Source organism: Corapipo altera, unplaced genomic scaffold, assembly GCF_003945725.1.
Source record: "Corapipo altera isolate COAL_440 unplaced genomic scaffold, ASM394572v1 24b, whole genome shotgun sequence".
NCBI classification, from domain to species: Eukaryota; Metazoa; Chordata; class Aves; order Passeriformes; family Pipridae; genus Corapipo; species Corapipo altera.
In genome coordinates this window covers 2770756-2789371 of record NW_020884888.1, presented here as the reverse complement: position 1 = coordinate 2789371, position 18616 = coordinate 2770756, and the positions used below count along the sequence as shown (strand labels likewise).

The 18616-nt window shown below is 40.1% G+C and overlaps 1 protein-coding gene across 1 annotated transcript in view; it reads left to right on the top strand.

Moving 5' to 3' along the window:
- Window positions 1–18616, top strand: part of TMEFF1 (transmembrane protein with EGF like and two follistatin like domains 1) — a 117983-nt gene that overhangs the window by 59699 nt on the left and 39668 nt on the right. The window contains exons 2-3 of the mRNA XM_027644069.1: window positions 9513–9622; window positions 14049–14178. Coding sequence (XP_027499870.1) covers window positions 9513–9622; window positions 14049–14178 — 240 coding nt within the window. The remainder of the gene's footprint in view (window positions 1–9512; window positions 9623–14048; window positions 14179–18616) is intronic.

Sequence of the window (18616 nt, the reverse complement as noted above, 5' to 3'; positions counted from 1 at the left end):
GTTATTGGAACAAACCAATGGAGACATGTTTGGACAGTTGCTGCTCCTGCGCAGCCTTGGTTTCCTTAGAAACAAAAGATTGATAATATATGTTATAATAAATCTTACTATAAATATGCTATACGAGCATGTTTCTTTTCTAATATTTTATTTTAATTTTATGTAAAAATATGCCATGACTTGCTAACTTTTTTATAATGGCCTTCCATAATCACATTCAGTAATTTTTTGTAGTAAGACATATTCTGCTTTATAAGCAAGTTTTGAAATCGGTGGCCTGGATAGCTGCTGATGGAGAAGCGCATCAGACTCATGTCCTGAAGGCGAGATTGCTGTATTGCCTGACCTTGATACAAAAGTATTTAAGAGAGAGAAAATCATTCCAGGTTGCTTCTGCATCTTTCCCTGTCTCCAACTCCACAGCTTGTCGATTTGTACCATTTGATGAAATATTCACCTACAGATTATACAGAATTTCTGAAATATTGTCAAAACTTTTAATATAAGAAAAAGAGTGCCTTAACTTTCTCTGCAAATACTTCTTTTTTCCTTGATGGAAACAGAAATGCACCATCGGCTGCATCCAATATTTTGACGGAACTGTCATACAAACATTTGTCACTGTGACACTTTCCTTACTTTTCTCACACTGAATAGAGTTAGTCTGAGGCACACTAGTAATGTGAATATTGCAGTGTGGGAGACTCTCGGGTTTGAAGCCAGTCTTGCTTGCTACCTTGCTGTGTGAGTGCTAGTTGTTAAAATTTGCTGTGGTTTCCTATTGTGTGCAAGAATACTAATTCCTTTAGCAGCATGTATGCGTTCAGTTTTCCTCTGTTCTAAAAGGAGACTGTAGTGATTAGAAATGTAAGAGTATAATCATCCTAGATATATTGGACAGCACTTAAGCAATCAAGAGCTAATGCAGTCTTGTAATAGTAGCTTTAGAGAAATATTTCAAACTTTATTCACTCAGATAGCATTCTCAAGAGCCAAAGCACAGCTTTTTTTCTTATTTCTGCACAACTGAGCATTAAATATTGCATTGAGACACAGCAAAACGGGTTTTGCTAGCCCTGTAATACTGCTTAAGGTTGTTTTGAAAACAGCAGATTTGCCATCAGTCACCCAAGGCATCCATTAATTGACCAATTAAAAAAAATGTCTGGGAGTATCTTAATTCCGTTAGATTATAGTTGTCTATGTTTTTCTAGGGTAAATTAATTTTAATAATTTTGTTTCTTTTTTTCCATATAACTGACTTTTAACTGTTTTGATTATTTAAAACTTACATTTCTTTTAGATTGTCCTGTGCTACATATTTTCATTTTCCTCTTTTTCTTCTCTGATTGTTGTTTTTTTTTTTTAAAGCTCTTTTCCTTGTTCTTCTTTTTCCACTCTCCACATTCTAAATTTCCTATATATTTTTTTTTCTAAACCTGAAATCAGTGACAACAGCCATCTTCAAAGGGGATGTACAGTGTCTGAATGGCATCCTCTTTCTCCCTTAATTATTTTCCAGTAGTTGGTCTTACTGTTTGTTTTCTTTTCTGAAAAACATAATTTTTCATATGAACAGTATAGTATGATCCATTCTGTCTTACTTTGCCTTGCCTGACACAAGAAAGTATTATTTATGTGGACAAGTAATTGCTAATTTTGTCTGAGGGGCTCGTCTGCTCTCTTTTTCTTCACCCATAACCTCTGACAATTTCTGAGAAGAAATTCAGCAGACATAAGCTCTACAATGCAAATTATTGTGATTTACATAATCCACAACTGCTGAAACATGGGGATAGTAAAATGCTCTGGAAACCCTAATGTAGAAATTGTTTATTAGTTACCAAATAAATGGTAATCTCAGGTTTTGCCAATGACACATATTTGTTGGGGAAGATCGGGGTTCTGAAGGCACTGCATTTTAGTAATACCTTGTTCTTTAACACATGAAGCAAGGAACAACACTTGCTCCTTTGGTTGCAGTTCTAAAGCCAGGCATCCATCCAAAGGAAGGCAAAGAAGATGGTGAAGGGTCTAGAGGGAAAACCATACAAGGAGCAGCTGAGGTCACTTGGCTTGTTCAGCCTGGGGGAAAGGAGACTGAGGGGAGACCTCATTGTCATCTACAGCTTCTTCATGAGGGGAAGCAGAGGGGCAGGCACTGATCTTTTCTCTGCGGTGACTAGTGAAAGGACCCGATAGAATGGCATGAAGCTGTGTCAGGGGAGGCTTAGGTATTTCTAAGGTGTATTTCCTAATATCTACCTTTCCTAGATATTAGGAAATGGTTCTTCACCCAGAGGATGGTTGGGCACTGGAACAGTCTCCCCAGGGAAGTGGTCACAGCACCAAGCCAGTCTTGAGTTCAAGAAGCATTTGGACAATGCTCTCAGGCACATGGTGTGACTCTTGGGGATGGTCTTGTGCAGGGCCAGGAGTTGGACTTGGATGATCCTTGTGGGTCCCTTCCAACTCAGGATATTCTGTGATCATAGAATCATACTCCCAGGTTGGAAAAGACCTCTGAGATCATCAAGTCCAACCCTTGACCCAACATTGCTGTGGTTACTAGACTATGGCACATCCAGTCTCATCTTAAAAATCTCCAAGGATGGTGAATCCATCACCTCCCTGGGCAGCCCATTCCAATGTCTGATTACTCTCTCTGTAAAAAATTTCTTCCTAATGTCCAACCTAAACTTCCCCTGGCAGAGCTTAAGACCATGCCCTCTTGTCCTGCTTCTGGTTGCCTGGGAGAGGAGACCAACGCCCACCTGGCTACAGCCTCCTTTCAGGTAGTTGTAGAGAGTGATGAGGTCTGCCCTGAGCCTCCTCTTCTCCAGTCTAAACAACCCCAGCTCCCTCAGCCTCTCCTCATAGAATTTGTGTTTGAGTCCCTTCACCAGCCTCATTGCTCTTCTCTGGACCTGCTCCAGCACTGATTCTATGATTCTGTCCTCCTTGACCAAGGGACAGGTAGCAGTGGCTGCTCACTCACTTTCTACTAGGATAAGTTTTATTTCAGGGAAACACCTTATGACCATGACACTGAGAAAAAGCAGGACTAAATATTCAGTGTTTTCTTGTATTGGTGTCAGTGACAGATGTCAAAGAAAATGTTGCAAGGCCTGGGGGCTTCCTTTCCCCCAGCACAGTTTGTGTACATGTACACATCTGAGCTGTCCATGCTGCCTTGTTTTAAAATAAACCAGCTTCACCACACAGGCAGAAAGCAGGTGGAAGAACACTTCACCTTTAATATTTGGTGTATGTTAGGTGAGTTTGGCTCCTAGTTTTGCTTTTTGCTGCAGAAACAGAACACAAAAGTTGTAGTAAGAGATGTCAGGTTTGTGCTGGTGGATGTGGCAGTCTGAAGCTGGAGAAGATAAAAGAACTCTTCTATGTCCACCATTCAACAACCTTTACATCTCGTCTCCTGCAAAGAACTGAGGCGTGTGTATGTGTGTCCCTGAATCTGTGTCCCTGTCCACGTTTCTGCTGTGCATGTGGCTTCAATGTCTTAAAAGAAGCCGCAAAATCTCTAGAAAAAAAAAATATTCTTAGCTAATCTCACTCTTGGGGTAGTGTAATGCCGGTAAGGGAAACACTGCTTTTCAGAGTCTGGGCTTGATCCTTACTTCTTCAGTGGCTTTACAAAAGAACCCACCTAGTTCAGAGATATTTTTTTCCCTTATACTTCTTAATTCAATTTTCAAAGCAAAAGCGTGTTTCTTGAATGTTGTTCTGATGTTTTGAAGTGAGCATTGAAAGGGTAGTGGAGCAGCTGTAGAGAAAGATTGGCCAAAGAGGAAAACTGGTAGAGAAGGAACAGTTGAGAGTTTAAGACCTGTAATAAAATAAATAGAAACAAGTTCTATTGTACACCGCTGTAACTTCTGTTTTTCTGAGAGATTTGTACCCAGTTGCTGCAATGGGGAATAACTTACACTGCCTCACTTCAAAACACGTATCTAGTGTCAGAACAGCTAGATCACACATGGGTACTCCCAAAATCATGCCTCCTGTCCACAGCCTGGGTGAAACTGCTCTGTAAGCATCTGCATGACTTATTGCAGGAATGACTGTTCTGGATGCACTTTGAAAAGCAGTGGGATGGGGCTGAGCTTGCAGATTAAGACATCCAGATGTAAATGTTTATGTTTAGATGTGTGCATGTGAGCTAAATGTGTGAACCCATGTCAAAGTCACTTTAGGTGATAAAAATCTAAAGTGACTGAAGCCACTACCAGCTGGGATGCTTGTATGTCTGCACGGGATTGGTAGGATTTACAGGAGAATTGTGCTGTTTTAGTCTGGGCTGGCAGCTGGAGGTGAGCAGAGGTATCCAAAATACTCCCCTGGAGAATCTATTTTGCAGTGACTTTCTTTACTTGTGATGCCACTTGAACTCACCTTCATGATTGAAATGGGCAGACTGAGCTTGGGAACCAAGGGGGCAAAGGCCTGGCTCTGGCTGTCATCCTTGTTGTGGGGCAGAGAGTGTGACTGGCAGGTGAAACTTTATTCAACAGTTAGATTTAAGACTCAGGTTATTACTGTACTTGTGAGCACCTCACCTTTATAATCCTTAAGGGAAAGATTTTCTTGTGTTTTTTTTTTTTTTTCCCTATTTGGTTTTCCATTCATTTATAAATAATTTGTCAAAACCAGAACGATTTGCTAAAACCAAAAAAGCCAATGATTTGCCAAAGCCAAACCAGGTTGACTCCCAAAACTGTGTAGATTATAGGTTTTCTGCTCATCAGATTTTGATTCTCTGACTCTCTTCTGTGGTCCTGAGAGCTCATCCAGTCATAACACCACTAGCTCCAGTAGACTTTGTGGGCTCTAATATATCCTTTGCAACATAATTTTTCCTGAGCCCTTTCCCAAGCCACTGTTGACTCGACTCAACGGTTCTTACAATTTTGGGGGTTCTTTTAACCAATAGTTACAGACTCTTTGGGGACCCCTGGTGGTCTAGTGGTTAGGATGCAGCACTCTCACCACTGCAGCCTGGGTTCGATTCCCAGGCTCCATCTTCCCCAGGCAGATGGAGCTCGTCAGCCCTGTAAGGCCATCCATCTAAGAGAAGGTCACTCTAAACAAACCTACGTCCTGAGGACCTCACTGCCACTGTCCAACCCTGGCAGATGAACCTTAGGATTAAAGAGTGGGCTCAGTTCAGCGCACACTGTGTCTCACCTAAAAAATCCACTGCGCAGGCTCGAAGGGTAAAGACCTTTCCCAAATCTTCGTTCGCGAAGACTGGCCATACATACACAGACCCTTTATGAACTTGCCCAGGTCTGTGTGTGTGCATATGTCTGTACATGACATCTATGAGAGGTCAGACATCCTAATTTAAAACTTGGCTTCACAAAGAAGAAACTGTTTGGAGAATGGGAAAGCAGCAGTGAGATGCCTTGCCTTTTCCCTCTAATGCATTCTCTCTTTTACCAAACCCATAAGTCAAGTGCAAAAGGCTTGAGGGGTCCTGGCATGTCTCCTGGTTGGAGTCTTACCCATAGCAAGAGAGAACAGACAGGCAGGCAGGCATGCAGATTTTTTTCTCAGGCACAGCTGCAATATTCAAAAGGGACAAAGCTGGGAGCACTCTTACTAAACTCACATGTTCACTTTCATGTGGGAAAGGTATTTATTGGTTCCTTATATCCATTCATCATTACTGTGTACTGTTGCCAACCACAGGAGAAACATGAGTTTTGAAAAACAAAGTTAACACATATGCCCATCTTAGATTTTACTTTATTCTCAAGGTATCCAGATGGAAGCAACATGTTTGATATACTTAAAGCTACAAATTTGATTTCACCTTCAGGTTCATGATTTTGACGCATGTAATTTAGTTTATAACAAGAGCCTCAGAGCAATGCACTTTGAGGTCACAGGGAAAAAGCCAGTCTTCAGCTACTTGTATTGAGCTATTTGACTCAAAAGGAGTCAAAATAGAGAAACCTTTCCTCATTTTTAATGATGTATCAAATTATCATAGGATGAATTCTATTCAAAAGAGGAAAAACCCCAAACCTAAAAGACCTTGCTGTGGATCTTTGCAGGCTGATTTGTGCCGTTCAGTCATTGCACGACCAGGAAGTGTATTGGCTGAACAGATACTAGCAAATCATTTTTAATACTTCATTCAGGTCTTTGGACATTAATTTTATCATAAATTTGGAAGCCTGATTTAATTGCGCTAATTATATTTTCCCTTGGGAATTGATGGGTTACTACCTACCATATTCTCACTGTGCATAATGAATCACACTGAGACTTTCTCTTATTTATATCTGCTAAAAGTCTAGGAAATGAGTTGTGATAGGCATTAAAGAAACATGTAAGAAATTACCCTAAACCATTCGCTACATGTTCTTTCTCCTCTCATTGATTTGTTCTCACATACAATGATAATGATTCCGTTCTTCTGGAAATAATTTCAGAAACTCCGCTTAATTCTCTGTCTGTGGGGAATCCACTGAAAAGAGAGTGTATTTCAGACATGCGAGATATCTGCAGTTCCTCCTCACTCTATTAGCATCCATCCACATCTATTCATTTTTGTATGTGGAAGTCATTATGGCCACCACACTTCCCAGTGCTTGTGATTTCATCAGATGCAATTGTGCACATGTTGGAGTTTGATTTTGCTGGTACTGGAGTTTTCCATTGAATAGAATAAGGGATTAGGTGGCATCCTGCCATAGAATAAAGTTCATCTGTCATGTTCAAGTGCCAGTCACCAGGGTATCTTGTCTTTTGTACAACTTTGGAAAATCATGCTGGCTCCTGGTCTCTGTATGACCTTTCCTGAACGGCATTCATTTCATGCCATAAAGCTTTTAATCAGTATTTGTGATTTATGTGGAAAGAAAAACAATCCACTCCTAAAATGAAGTAACCATTAAAACAGTGTGCTTTCTGTCATCGTAATTCCTCCTGTGGAATTTTAAAAAAACAAAACCAAAAGCCTTGGTTTTTTGGGGTGAGAGAGGATCACAAAGGCTTATTCTCCACCCCATTTTCACATCCTCTCTTATAGTTTTGCTCTGAAATCTTTACCTTTCTCATTGGCTTTTGAAGTCATAGCAGTAGCTAAGTTAGGATCAAGTTCATCTCTGGTTCAGCCTTGATGCTGAACTGCTAGCTGGGGTCTCTTTCTGACCCCACTGTGTCTTTCCCCTCCTTTGCAGAAAAGTGAGGTGCCTTTCCCACCATTGTGGTGAAGAGGCTCCTTCCTGGGGGTTTGTGTGCCCTCTCCACACCAGGGGACACTGATATTGAGGAAAAGTCTGCACTACATTGCTTAGGCAGTTGGACATACTGTAGACCCTCAGGAATTCAAGCAGGAGCTGAGTTGCCAAAGGGTTTCTTCTGCTGATTGGGGGTACCGGGTAGGATGTTGCAAAGCACTGAGTCCAGCGATCTCCACTGAGAGTTGAGAAGGGGGAATCAGCATCTCATTATTTTCCTGACCTGATAAAAACAGAATTGTGAAAGCTGTTCATGCTGTAATTTGTCTGTATGGTTACTCCTTTTTATAGTGGCATTTTCTCAAATGTGATATCACCTAAAGGTGGACCCTTTCAGATATGACAATCGTTTCCCCTTAATTAATTTTGCTAGTTTGTTCATCTTTTTGGAACAGATCTTCACGAGGAGAAAGAAAGGCACATTTCCTTCAGGAACCAGTTATGAACACATTAAATTGAAAAGCTGCGATGTTCTATCACATTACCTTGGTGCCTACAACGCAGCAGTCATGCTTGATAAACGGTGACATTAAGAATAACATTAGAGATCACACACACAGGGTTGTGATGGCAACCAGGTTACCTATCTGCCCAATGTTACACACATTGCCCTCCTCATTTATGCCTTTAGGAATGATGGACCTATAGGGAAAAAAGAATTGATATGTTTTTCAGTTTATTCTCACAGTTGAAAAAAAATACGTGGATTATAACTGGACTTTGCATTGAGCTGTAATCCTGTAACTTCAGTGCTATGAAAAAAATATGTAATAATGCTATATTAAATATAGAAGCATATGACATATGGTAAAATTTATTACAGTAATTATTGTTTATGTATTTATAAAGACTATATGTGTGGGTGTATCATGTTACATAAAGACATAGGAGCAGTTTTCCAGGGTGTCTGTCACTGTCATACCAAAGTGCTGACACTGCTCTGAGGAGGAGGGTGATTGCCAGTTTAAGACTCTTTAAGTGGCAGCGAGGATTATTTTCTTCTGCTTTTGACCTACCTTTCCCCATTTCTGAATGGCTGGTGTTCAGTTCTTTCTTTAAGCCAGTTTTCTGGATAGGGCTTGCTTATTGAAAGTCACAGGCATTATTTTAAATCATGCCACTGTCAATGAATCTCTTTAGTGGATCATACTTGCTATAGAGTCTCGAAGGTTTCTGACTTGAGCTGTAGCACAGACATCTTTGAGTGATATCCTTGGATATCACTGCACATTTAACAGTAACAGGGTTTTTTTCTAAAGCCCTTGGTGTAATTTTCACCTTTTCATTGGAACTGATAGTATCAGCACTGTTCCCACACAGCCTGATGAGGTCACATTTAGGATAACACTGACCACTTCCATTATCCTACCGGTACCTTCTTTTGCTCTCTCTCCTTTATATAGTTAAAATCAAATACTTATTTTAAAAGAATATATTTATTCTACTTTAAATCTAGCCTTGGACTGTGATGCCCACAAAAGCTTGAAGCCATTTAGGCAGCCTTTAGACTGGAGCTTGAGCCTGTGTAGTTGGTATGTATAGCCCCTTGGTTTCCCTCTTACCAGCTGTGCCTCTGCTGCAAGCTTATGGAGACGGGAGCTGCATTTGTGCTCCATATTTTTATGCTGCAGCTAAGACACAGATCTCTGGTTCATTACTCTGGCTCCTACAGTGCAAGCAAATTATAATAGTTTAAACACACTTTGGTTTATTTTTAGTCTGAAGGATAACAGTGTGGGTCTCGCAGAGACTGGAAAACCGAGCAGAGAAATTCTGATGGTTTAGCTTTTCTTCCTCAGGACCTTTGTGGAGAGTAAAGCAAAAAGAAGTAGTGGGTGAGAAACATGGGCTATAACCTGTGTAAAGACTCCTGTTAGACTCAGCTTCTGTGGTGAGGGTTTTGTAATGGGGCATCCCTGTCACGGGAGACATGGAAGGGAATTTGGGCAGTATAAGCCCATTCTTGCTCTGTATCTGTTTGATTGGTAAACAGCATTTAGCCACAGCCACTGTGCTAACCAGATGAAGCTGCCACTGGGGAGCAGGACCTGCCCCTGAGGAGGAGCCCAGGGGCAGCACAGAGCTGATTCAGGGCAGCCCAGGGAACAGCTCTGACTTTTTCCCTTTAATTTCTGTTGGGGGTAAGGCAGCAGGGGCTCGGAAGATTTAAGGACAAGGCAGTCCTCAGAATCCCTCATCTTACAGTTTCTTTTCTGTCTCCTTTTTCTAATTTTTTTGCAGAGTTAAATGTAAGGGAATCCGACATAAGAGTGTGTGATGAATCATCCTGTAAATATGGAGGAGTGTGCAAGGAAGAGGGCGATGGTGTGAAATGTGCGTGTCAGTTCCAGGTAAGGGCCACTCACCTTTTTGTTTTGCCGTTTCTGACAAATCTTTGAGCCGTATTGAAGTATTTGTAGAATCACTGCTTTAAACATTTCCCTCAGCAACAGGCTTATGGAGTCTAACTGTAAGCTCCTTTTTCAGTGGCACTGACTGGGATGGCTTGTGGCTGTATTTCACCAGGGTGTTCTCAGGGAGCAAGATGAGAGTGTAGCTTCCTTCGTGTTAGTTTCCCACCCAGTTTTGGTGAGTCAGCCAGTGGCAGAAACCAAGGTGGGAAAGAACAGAGGACCATCACTCGCCAGGCACCCATGGCCCCGCAACCAGCATGAGCAGAGGTGGGGAGTACCAGGTGTCACTTGCTCCCTGCCTCCCCACCTTGACTCATCCTGCCCCAAGACCCGAGGTGGTAAGGGAAGTGGCTTGGAGCAGGGCGCCCCAGAATTGTCACACACATCAGATGAAGCTTTATAAGTTAAATGCCATATTATTACGAATTGCTTCTCTAATACCCAGTATTTGGAGGATTCTTCTATATTCTGCTGGTGGCTAAATGTGACACATAAAACCCTGAAAGATCTTAAGGCATTTAGAAAATCAAATAATAACAAGATCACCAGTGATCATAAAATTTATGAATTAGAACAGTGAGTTAGTCCCACTCAAGGAAAAAGAAGTATTGAACTTTGATAAAAATGTCTTCTGAACTTTTAAAAAGTAATAAATAAAAGTTCTATTTGCTTTGTCAGTTTTTTGGCCTTTAGTTTACAGTTTTTATAACTATCATGGCAGTCCTTCCTTCCTTCCTTCCTGTCCCCAACTTTTTTTTAGGAAAGAAACAACACAGCAATTCTTTCACTTTACACTTTATAGCCAGGACAAATGTATCAAATATTATGTATGAGACTTAAGGTAAAACTGGTAGAGCTGGTACTGTTATCAGCCAACCCTGGCATGGACTGTCTTTCAGTGTTTTAAAAATAATTGTGTGTTCTGTTTCCAATAAATAATAAATCAAGGAGAACCAGAATAGCAACAATGTGTATGTGATCTTGTGCTGTTTTGGGGTTCCAGTGTTTCAGAGCTGGCTTTTGATGTGGTGCTGTTCACCTATGCTGGGGGCATTGTTCCAAAAGAACAACGGGATCCAACTGTCTTTTAAAGAAAGAAAAAATTCTTAGGAGAATAGGTTTTCTCATCAGCCTTCACTCTGTCTAACTTATTTACAAAAAATACTAGAATCAAAGCTCAGCAGTGATTAAGAAAAAAAAAAAACAAAAGAAATACAACCCTAGGCTAAGCAAAGGTTTACTTTATTTTCTGTAGGCAGTAAATCTCATGGCTTCCTAATATCCAGGTCATGAAGATTTAAAAAAAGAACTAGCCAGTGTGATAAGCTGATACTATGTCTTGAAAAGCCCATTTTAAAAACCAGTATTGTTTTTAAGCTACTTGCAAGTTTTCTTGTACTTCTTGAAAAAACTATCCCATACTCTAAGGAAAGGAGAAGGTATTCTATTTTTCAGACACAGCAGTTTGAAATCTTTGTGTAACTCTCAACCTTAATTATTTGTCTTATAATTATTAGCAGCACCAAAATATCCCAGGCAGCAAACATTCAGCCCAAACTGTTAGGTTCTTCACATGCAAGACTGAGAGCTAGCTGTGTTTTTCCTGACCTTGCAAGGTTTTGAAAAGGAAATAGACTCATTGGTGTACAGTGGTTCAGCTGAAGAGTCACTGAAAGGAAGAGGTGGGAATGTTAGCCTGTTCTTCCTGAAGTGCATTTCCTATTCCTCACAGCTGGAATATCACATCCACTGCATGTGGATAAATGTGCCACTGGTCTGATAACAGCAAGGCATTACTTATGCTCTTAAAACTGCAGTTTTTAGAAAAATGCAGTTGTATAATTATGTTGGTCAGGAGTCCAGGTTCTGGTCAGGTGAGAGTGTTCTGATGGAGGGGAAATGCCACTAGATGTGAGGTTGCAGCCCTGGTTGCCCAACAGAGGTGCATCTTGGGGAGCAGAAGGGCACAGCTATGCACAGCCGTCCCTGAACTAGGGCCAAGGCTGGAACAAACTTCCCTCAGACTGAGGAAAATGCATAGAGGTTTTGGTTGCTTTCCAGGCATTACCACTCCTTCCTATTTATCTGCCAGCATTCCTGGCCTTGCAGCATTTCTGAACTGTTTAGTCTTCTGAAGCTTGAAGAAGTCATATTTTTAACTCCTAGGAACCCGTTTGGTAATGACTGGCCGGCAAATTTAAGCATTGTCGTTGAAACAGCTATAATGTCATGGCAGCAAGAGCTCTGCAGGCTGCAACCTCTCTGAAGGCTTTCTCATTTTTGCCAAGTCAGAAAGCAAGATACTGTTATCTCCCCCCACTGTAAATAAAGGGGAATTATCACGTGTTCACCAAACTTCTGGGAAGGTCTTTTGCCATATTTTGGATGAGTTTTACAAAACCTGAAAGAAAAATTGATCAACACGTAGTGAGTGTGTTATGAACTGGTGGGAGAGGTGAGCTGAGAGAGACATCATGGGACTCTCTTTCAATCTCAGTAAGAAAGACTTGACAACAAACAGTTTTATAACATCACCGCTTTGATAAGACAGAATAGGAAAAGGAATATAAATAGTGAGGAAACCTTACAATCCATGCAGATGCTGTGAACTCAGCAATCTCAAAGCATTGGATGGAGTCTGGATGGATTTTCCCATGGCCCACTGTCCAAAGCACATCCTGTCCATGAAAAGATGCTCTCTCTTTTGATCGTTTGAGGTATTAGAGGATTTCCTCACAAGAAAAGAACTCTAATCCGAAGGACATTTGCATGAGAACTCTTGGCCGTACAGTACCAAATGGCTACAGATTTACCAAATTGTAAAAAAGGAATCACTTTGTCTTTCATTTTCTATCCTCAAGACAGAAACCTGTAACTTCAAAACATCACGCAGCTACTTTAGGATTGAACAGGGAATTATCTATTGGATAGTATTGTCTCCCTTGGGAAGTCACCTGTTAACTGTTCCCTAGAAATGACTGTTCAGTATGAGATGTGACTGAGCTCTGTGGTTGGGTGTCTGAGAGCTACTCTCTATGGGAAAGTGTTACAAAACTGTTAGAAATAACTTTCAGAGCTGGCAGCATGATTTATTTCTGTCCGTACCTGCTTAGTTCATTCTCAGTTGGTCATCTATGGCAGGATGACAAAGGATTGGAGGGTAATACCCTTCAAAATTATGTTTTAAAAATTGAATATTTTGAGCTTTGTGTATGTCAAAGCACAAAGGAACTATTATGTGGGAGACTCTCATTTGGAATTTGGAGGAGAAACTCTTGGGGCAGTATAGCTTAAGAAATGTTGCTATTTCTGCATGCACTTTCACTGGTTGAACTATACCAGTTTAGTCATAAATGGTAACCATATATGGTTAAGAAACTTGGTGGATACTCTGTGTATTTGATCAGTGCTTTTTTGGTTTTTGGTTTTGGTTGGGTTCTTTTTGCCTTGGGGTTTTGAAGGTGCAAAGTATGTCTGACATCACAGTTACCACTGCACACCCAAACAATATCTCCTCTTCCACACAGTGGAGCAGAGTTCAGATCTCCAGTTCAGCAGGAAGCTATGCAGCAGTCTCAGACATTAGGCAGATTGGTGGTCCCAGCATTTTAATGCACAGTGTACATACAAGGGGTTTCTAATACATCTTTCTTAGAATGAAAGAAAATGGCAAAATACAGGCAGCTTCTGCAAAAGCGATTCGGAATGATAATTTTTCCTTTCTACCTTTCTTTTTATTAAATGTATAAAATGCTACTAACTTTAAGCTTAAAATTTTTCAGCATAGTAATACAAAAGTGTTATTATAGTTGTTGACCAAGTAAAAGACCCATGATGTTCATGAATTTAATGAGAATGGTGATTGTTTTCCACCTCCTTTGTAAGATTATTTTCCACCTTCTTTGTAAAACTGTTCTGACCAAAAAGGTCAGCAAATCTGCCCTTAAGCAATGTTCTTCTTAAATTTTCCTCTGTTCAGTTACATCCCCCTGTGCCTAGTCATACTTTCTTGTATTATCTTGAAGAAGTTTTCTCTTTCCTCAGTGTTTATCCTTCAAATAATTCTAGATGCTTGACATATTCCCTCTAGCCATTACAAAATCCCACTATAGTTATTTTGTTCTTTTAATCTTTCCTACTGAATTCCTATGTTCAGTCCATATGGAGCTGGACTATTATTTCAGTGATCCAAGAGGAATACATAGAGTAATACTGTAAAACTAATATATTTCATATCTTCCTTTAGTGAAAAGGGTTATAAGCTAGTGCTAGTAACACAACTATCTTCCTGTATATTAATATGCAGTTGAGACTAATCATACGATTTTTGTATGACTGAGTTACTTTATAATTTCTTTTTCAGTGTCACACAAACTATATTCCAGTTTGTGGATCAAATGGAGACACTTACCAAAATGAATGCTTCCTCAGGAGAGCTGCTTGCAAGCATCAGAAAGAGATAACAGTGGTATCAAGAGGACCCTGTTATTCTGGTATGTAAAACATCACTTTGTGTCGCTAATGAATGGTGTTTTATGGTTAGCTCTTTAGTTTTGCCCTTAATTCCAGCAATTATAATTTTTATGCTTTTCATAGAATGCAATAATGTGGAAACCCCATGTCCTCTTTAGCAATGGAATATTTTTATGGAGAAGAAATCTGATACATCTTCTGATATGCTAACAGGTTAATAAATAAACATTAAAAGTTGAAATACTTTATCTGGGAAAAATAGATTGTGAATGCTTCTGTGGTGCTTATAAAGGAGTCTTGATATTCATCAAAAGGCTTTCAACAAGTTTGGAGCAGACTTCAAATTAGTAATTTCTTTAGGACTTTTATTTTTTTGGATATACAGAATTAGTGTGACATCCAACAAGTGATACTGATCATCCTGACTGCCACTCTACCTGTATCCAAGGCATCAATGACTTTGGGTCATTTCAATGACTTTGAGTCATTGAAAATATGCATAGCTTACAAAATCATGTTACCTCACATTTCTAATGGACTGGCCTTTTTTGTCTTTCTACACACATAAAGCATAGATTTTCCACACGTTTAAAATACACAGGGCAGATTTTCACTGTCTTGATTATTACAACATGCTCCTGGGCACAGAAACTTTAGCCACCAGAGGTCTTCTGAACCTCTGGACAGATTCAAAGCTGGTGAGACCAGACAGACACATGGCTAGCTTTCTCTCAATGAAATTAAATTACTCGGTAGCATCAACAGCTGCATTCTTTGGTACATAAATAACACACACAAAAAATTAAGTTTTAGGACATCCCTCATCTTTGGATACACACTGATTAAGCTACACAAAGTTCTGTCTATACAGCAGCCAAAAGCATGACAACGGGTCAGATGCGCACTCCTTGCTAGCTTTATGTTGGTTAATTATCAATGATAATTTAGAGGTATCAGCCTGGAACTCACTGGTAGCTGCAGCATATTATCTGGAAATTAGGGTAAATGCATGGGCAGTGTACCTAGGCCAAGGTACTTGGTACTTGCTGCTGCCAGTCCCACAGCTATCTCATCTAAATGCAGATTGACTGTGTTTCACACCAGCTGCTCTAATGCCTTTGCCCAGATCCATACTGAGGTTTGGCTCTTGATTACTAAGGCCCAAAACAATCTCTGTTGTTGGTCCTAGTACTGAAGGAAACCTGTGTTTTATGCCCAGCACAAAAGCATAATTCCAGCATTCCTCAGGCAGATGACTGAATGTACCTTCTTTCCCAATCTCTCACCTGTAAATTATCACCAGATGCTTCAGAAGTAGGAAAAAAGTGCAATACAGTTTTAGAGCACTCACACATTCCTATAACAACATCCAAGAAGGTTTGAACTAAGGATGTATAAGTAAATAGTGGTTTTTAATTTCATGTCCAAATTATTTTAAGATACAGACACACAGCATGAAAGTTTCTTTCTCTCACTAAAAAAACAATTCTAGGGTAATGTTTGGGAACAACAAGAAGTGTTTGTTTTTATATGCATTCTACTCTACTAAGAAAAAGAAATTTCAAAAGTTGAAAAGTTGATTCTTCTCAGCCTTAGCTTGCTGGCACCTAATTACTAACTTAGATAGTATGGGAATTTTTTTTTACCTTCCTCTCCTTTTCTTTAAGTCCTACATAAAACTCAGGAAACACAGCCAAATTTCTAGCACTTAGTGTAACAGATCAAGAAACGTGCAACTGTCCAGAAAGTCCTGAGAACACATATCTGAAACAGAAGATGTGATTCAGGCTGCATACTGCATTTGCACTGGTACAATTTTAAGTGCTTCAGCAGAGCTCTACTAGAATGGTACTTGCTGCTTCCCAAGTGCCTGATGCAGTTTGGGTGGTGTGAGAATATTGGATGATAAAAGCCATCATCTGGAACCTCTCCATGCCCTGTGTTGGATTGTAGATCACCAAGACAGCAATATATTTGTGGTTTTGATCTATTACACGTATTATAGAGAAGCAAATACCCAAATTAAAAAATCTTTTATAGATTCCCATTAATTTTCACTGTGTGCCTTTGAATTTGCTATGAAAATGCTTTGTTCTAGGACATCATTGGGAGCCAGTGGTTTCCTGTCAGAGTTGTTTTTTCAAAGCAAGGTTTCATTCTGGAGGGATGCACCCCAGACAATAGGATGAAATTCCCCCTTGGTGTTGTAGCAACTATTTAATATTTAAAGTACATCAGACTTCTGAATCTCATACTTCCGAATCTCATACTTCCCATTTGCTAAGGATTGATACCTTCTGAAGCCACAGCACTGGAACAGACTATACTGAGTGATTTAGTCACTAAATCATTATTCTATTTCTTGTCAGGTAATATTTTGATTAAATTTTTACAGACATGGGTGATTTAGCAGCGTATTTATATATTTATTTCCTTTGTCTGAGAGCTGTCAGAGTTTCTGAGATTCTAAAATAAGCAATGTTTTGAAAAAGAGTCAATTATAGGTGCTTTAGGAATAAACAAAATGCAAGTTTTGGCATTAAAAATGGTGGTTTAGAGAAATGAAAGAGAATGTATGTCTGAAATGTCAGGACTGCATATACAGGTCCTAATATTGATTTTGACTGCTGCCAGATTTATATTATATGCACATGAAAATGTAACCACACAATGATGTAGTACTTGATTGTACTTACAGATTCTCAGTGTACTTTATATATTTGGAACCCACCGTCCATTGCTTTGTGTTGGCATCTCTAAGTTTAAAAAAAATAAGGGGGGGGAAAGCTATTTGCAGAACTAGAAGCAAACACTGCATCTCTGTTAGACTGAAGAAATTATTCTCTTAGGAGTGGCCCATGGAAGGGTCTGCTTCCTTAAAATTTGTCAGTGGACTCTTTACCCTCCTGTTTGTTCTTAGCAGTTTGGAGCTGTTGCCCTCAATGGATTCAGTTTTCATACTGCTTTGAGTTGAAAGCCGCCCTCCTGAATGAGAGAGGCTGCAGGCTCTTTTGGGTTTGGATAGTTTTTTCTGCCTCTGCACCAAAGCAGACCTACAGTACAGAAATGGCTTCTGTTCAGAAAAAAAAACAAAAAAAGAGGGGATTCTGACTGTAGCCTAGTGCTTACAGCATTCAGATGCTGTGCCTGATCCAAGCGCTTCTTTGTATTTTATCCAGAAACTCCTTCATGGATAAAAGCAGCTTGTAACAGAAGCCTGCACATTTGTGTATAAGTATATTTTTATAGAATTATGGAATCATAGAATCTGTTTTGGTTTGAAAGGGACCTTAAAGATCGTCTAGTTTCAAACCCCCTGCCATGGGTAGGAACACCTTTCACTAGACCAGGTTGCTCAGAGCTCCATCCAGCTTGGCCTTTAACACTTCCAAGCATGGGACATCCACAACTGTTTCAAAAACAGTTTGTTTCAGTGCCTCACCACCCTCACAGTAAAGATTCTTTTCCTGCTATCTAATCTAAACATTCTTTTTTTAGTTTGAATGCATTTCCCCTTATTCTCTCACTACATGCCCTTGTAAAAAGACCTTCTCTACCTTTCTTGTAGGCTCTCTTCAGGTACTGAAAGGCCACAATTAGGTCAGCACCCCCCAAGTCCTTCTTGGAAGGGCTGATCTCAGTTTTTATAAGTCTGCTTGGAAAAGGGTGGTTCAAGTAAAGGTGGAGGTCAGTCACTCCTTCTCTAATTACTGACCAGTGGCTGGAGGAATGCTGTATGTGTTCAGCATCTTCACTTACTTGAGCATCTTTCTTGATAGATCTTGGGTACATGGAGATAACTTTTGGAAATCCTGAATTCATTAAGAGCCTGAGAAGAGCAGGGTTGTTTGTCCAAGTAAGCTTGAAAAAAGTGCTACTCTTTTAACCAGCAACTGCTTGGAAAAAACTAGCCAAGGCTCAATAAAAAGCAGGAACACCAGCTTAGTTTAGCATGGTTACCCTGGAGACGAGAATCCTCGCACAGCTCCCAGGGAAAATTTGAAAATTGATACAGTGTTATAGAGGGTGACACTTTTTTTGTTTGTTTCTTGTGATCTGAAAACCCTGAAAAGTGGGAAAGGAGCTATCCCGTTGCTATGATGTCCTGCCAAGTGGGCTTCATGATCTATAGAGACAGGTAGTCTGAGCATCAGCTCTATAATTTACATGAATCTCTTGTTACAGCCCATACTGTCTGTGTGATGGTACCTTCCCTGCCACACAGCATGTGGGCTACAACCAGAACCCCTCATGCTGGGGCTGAGTATTTCTCACCTCAGGGCTAAACACACAGGGGAAGGTAGTCAGTTACAGCTGGAAATAAAAACATGGAACAAGTTGAGTTTCTTTGAGACATTTTAGCCTTTGTTTTTCACATGAATTACATGTTGAACTTGCTCATGTTTGTACGTTGGTTTGCTCTACCCCCAAACATCTTATGGTGCAATTTCACCACTA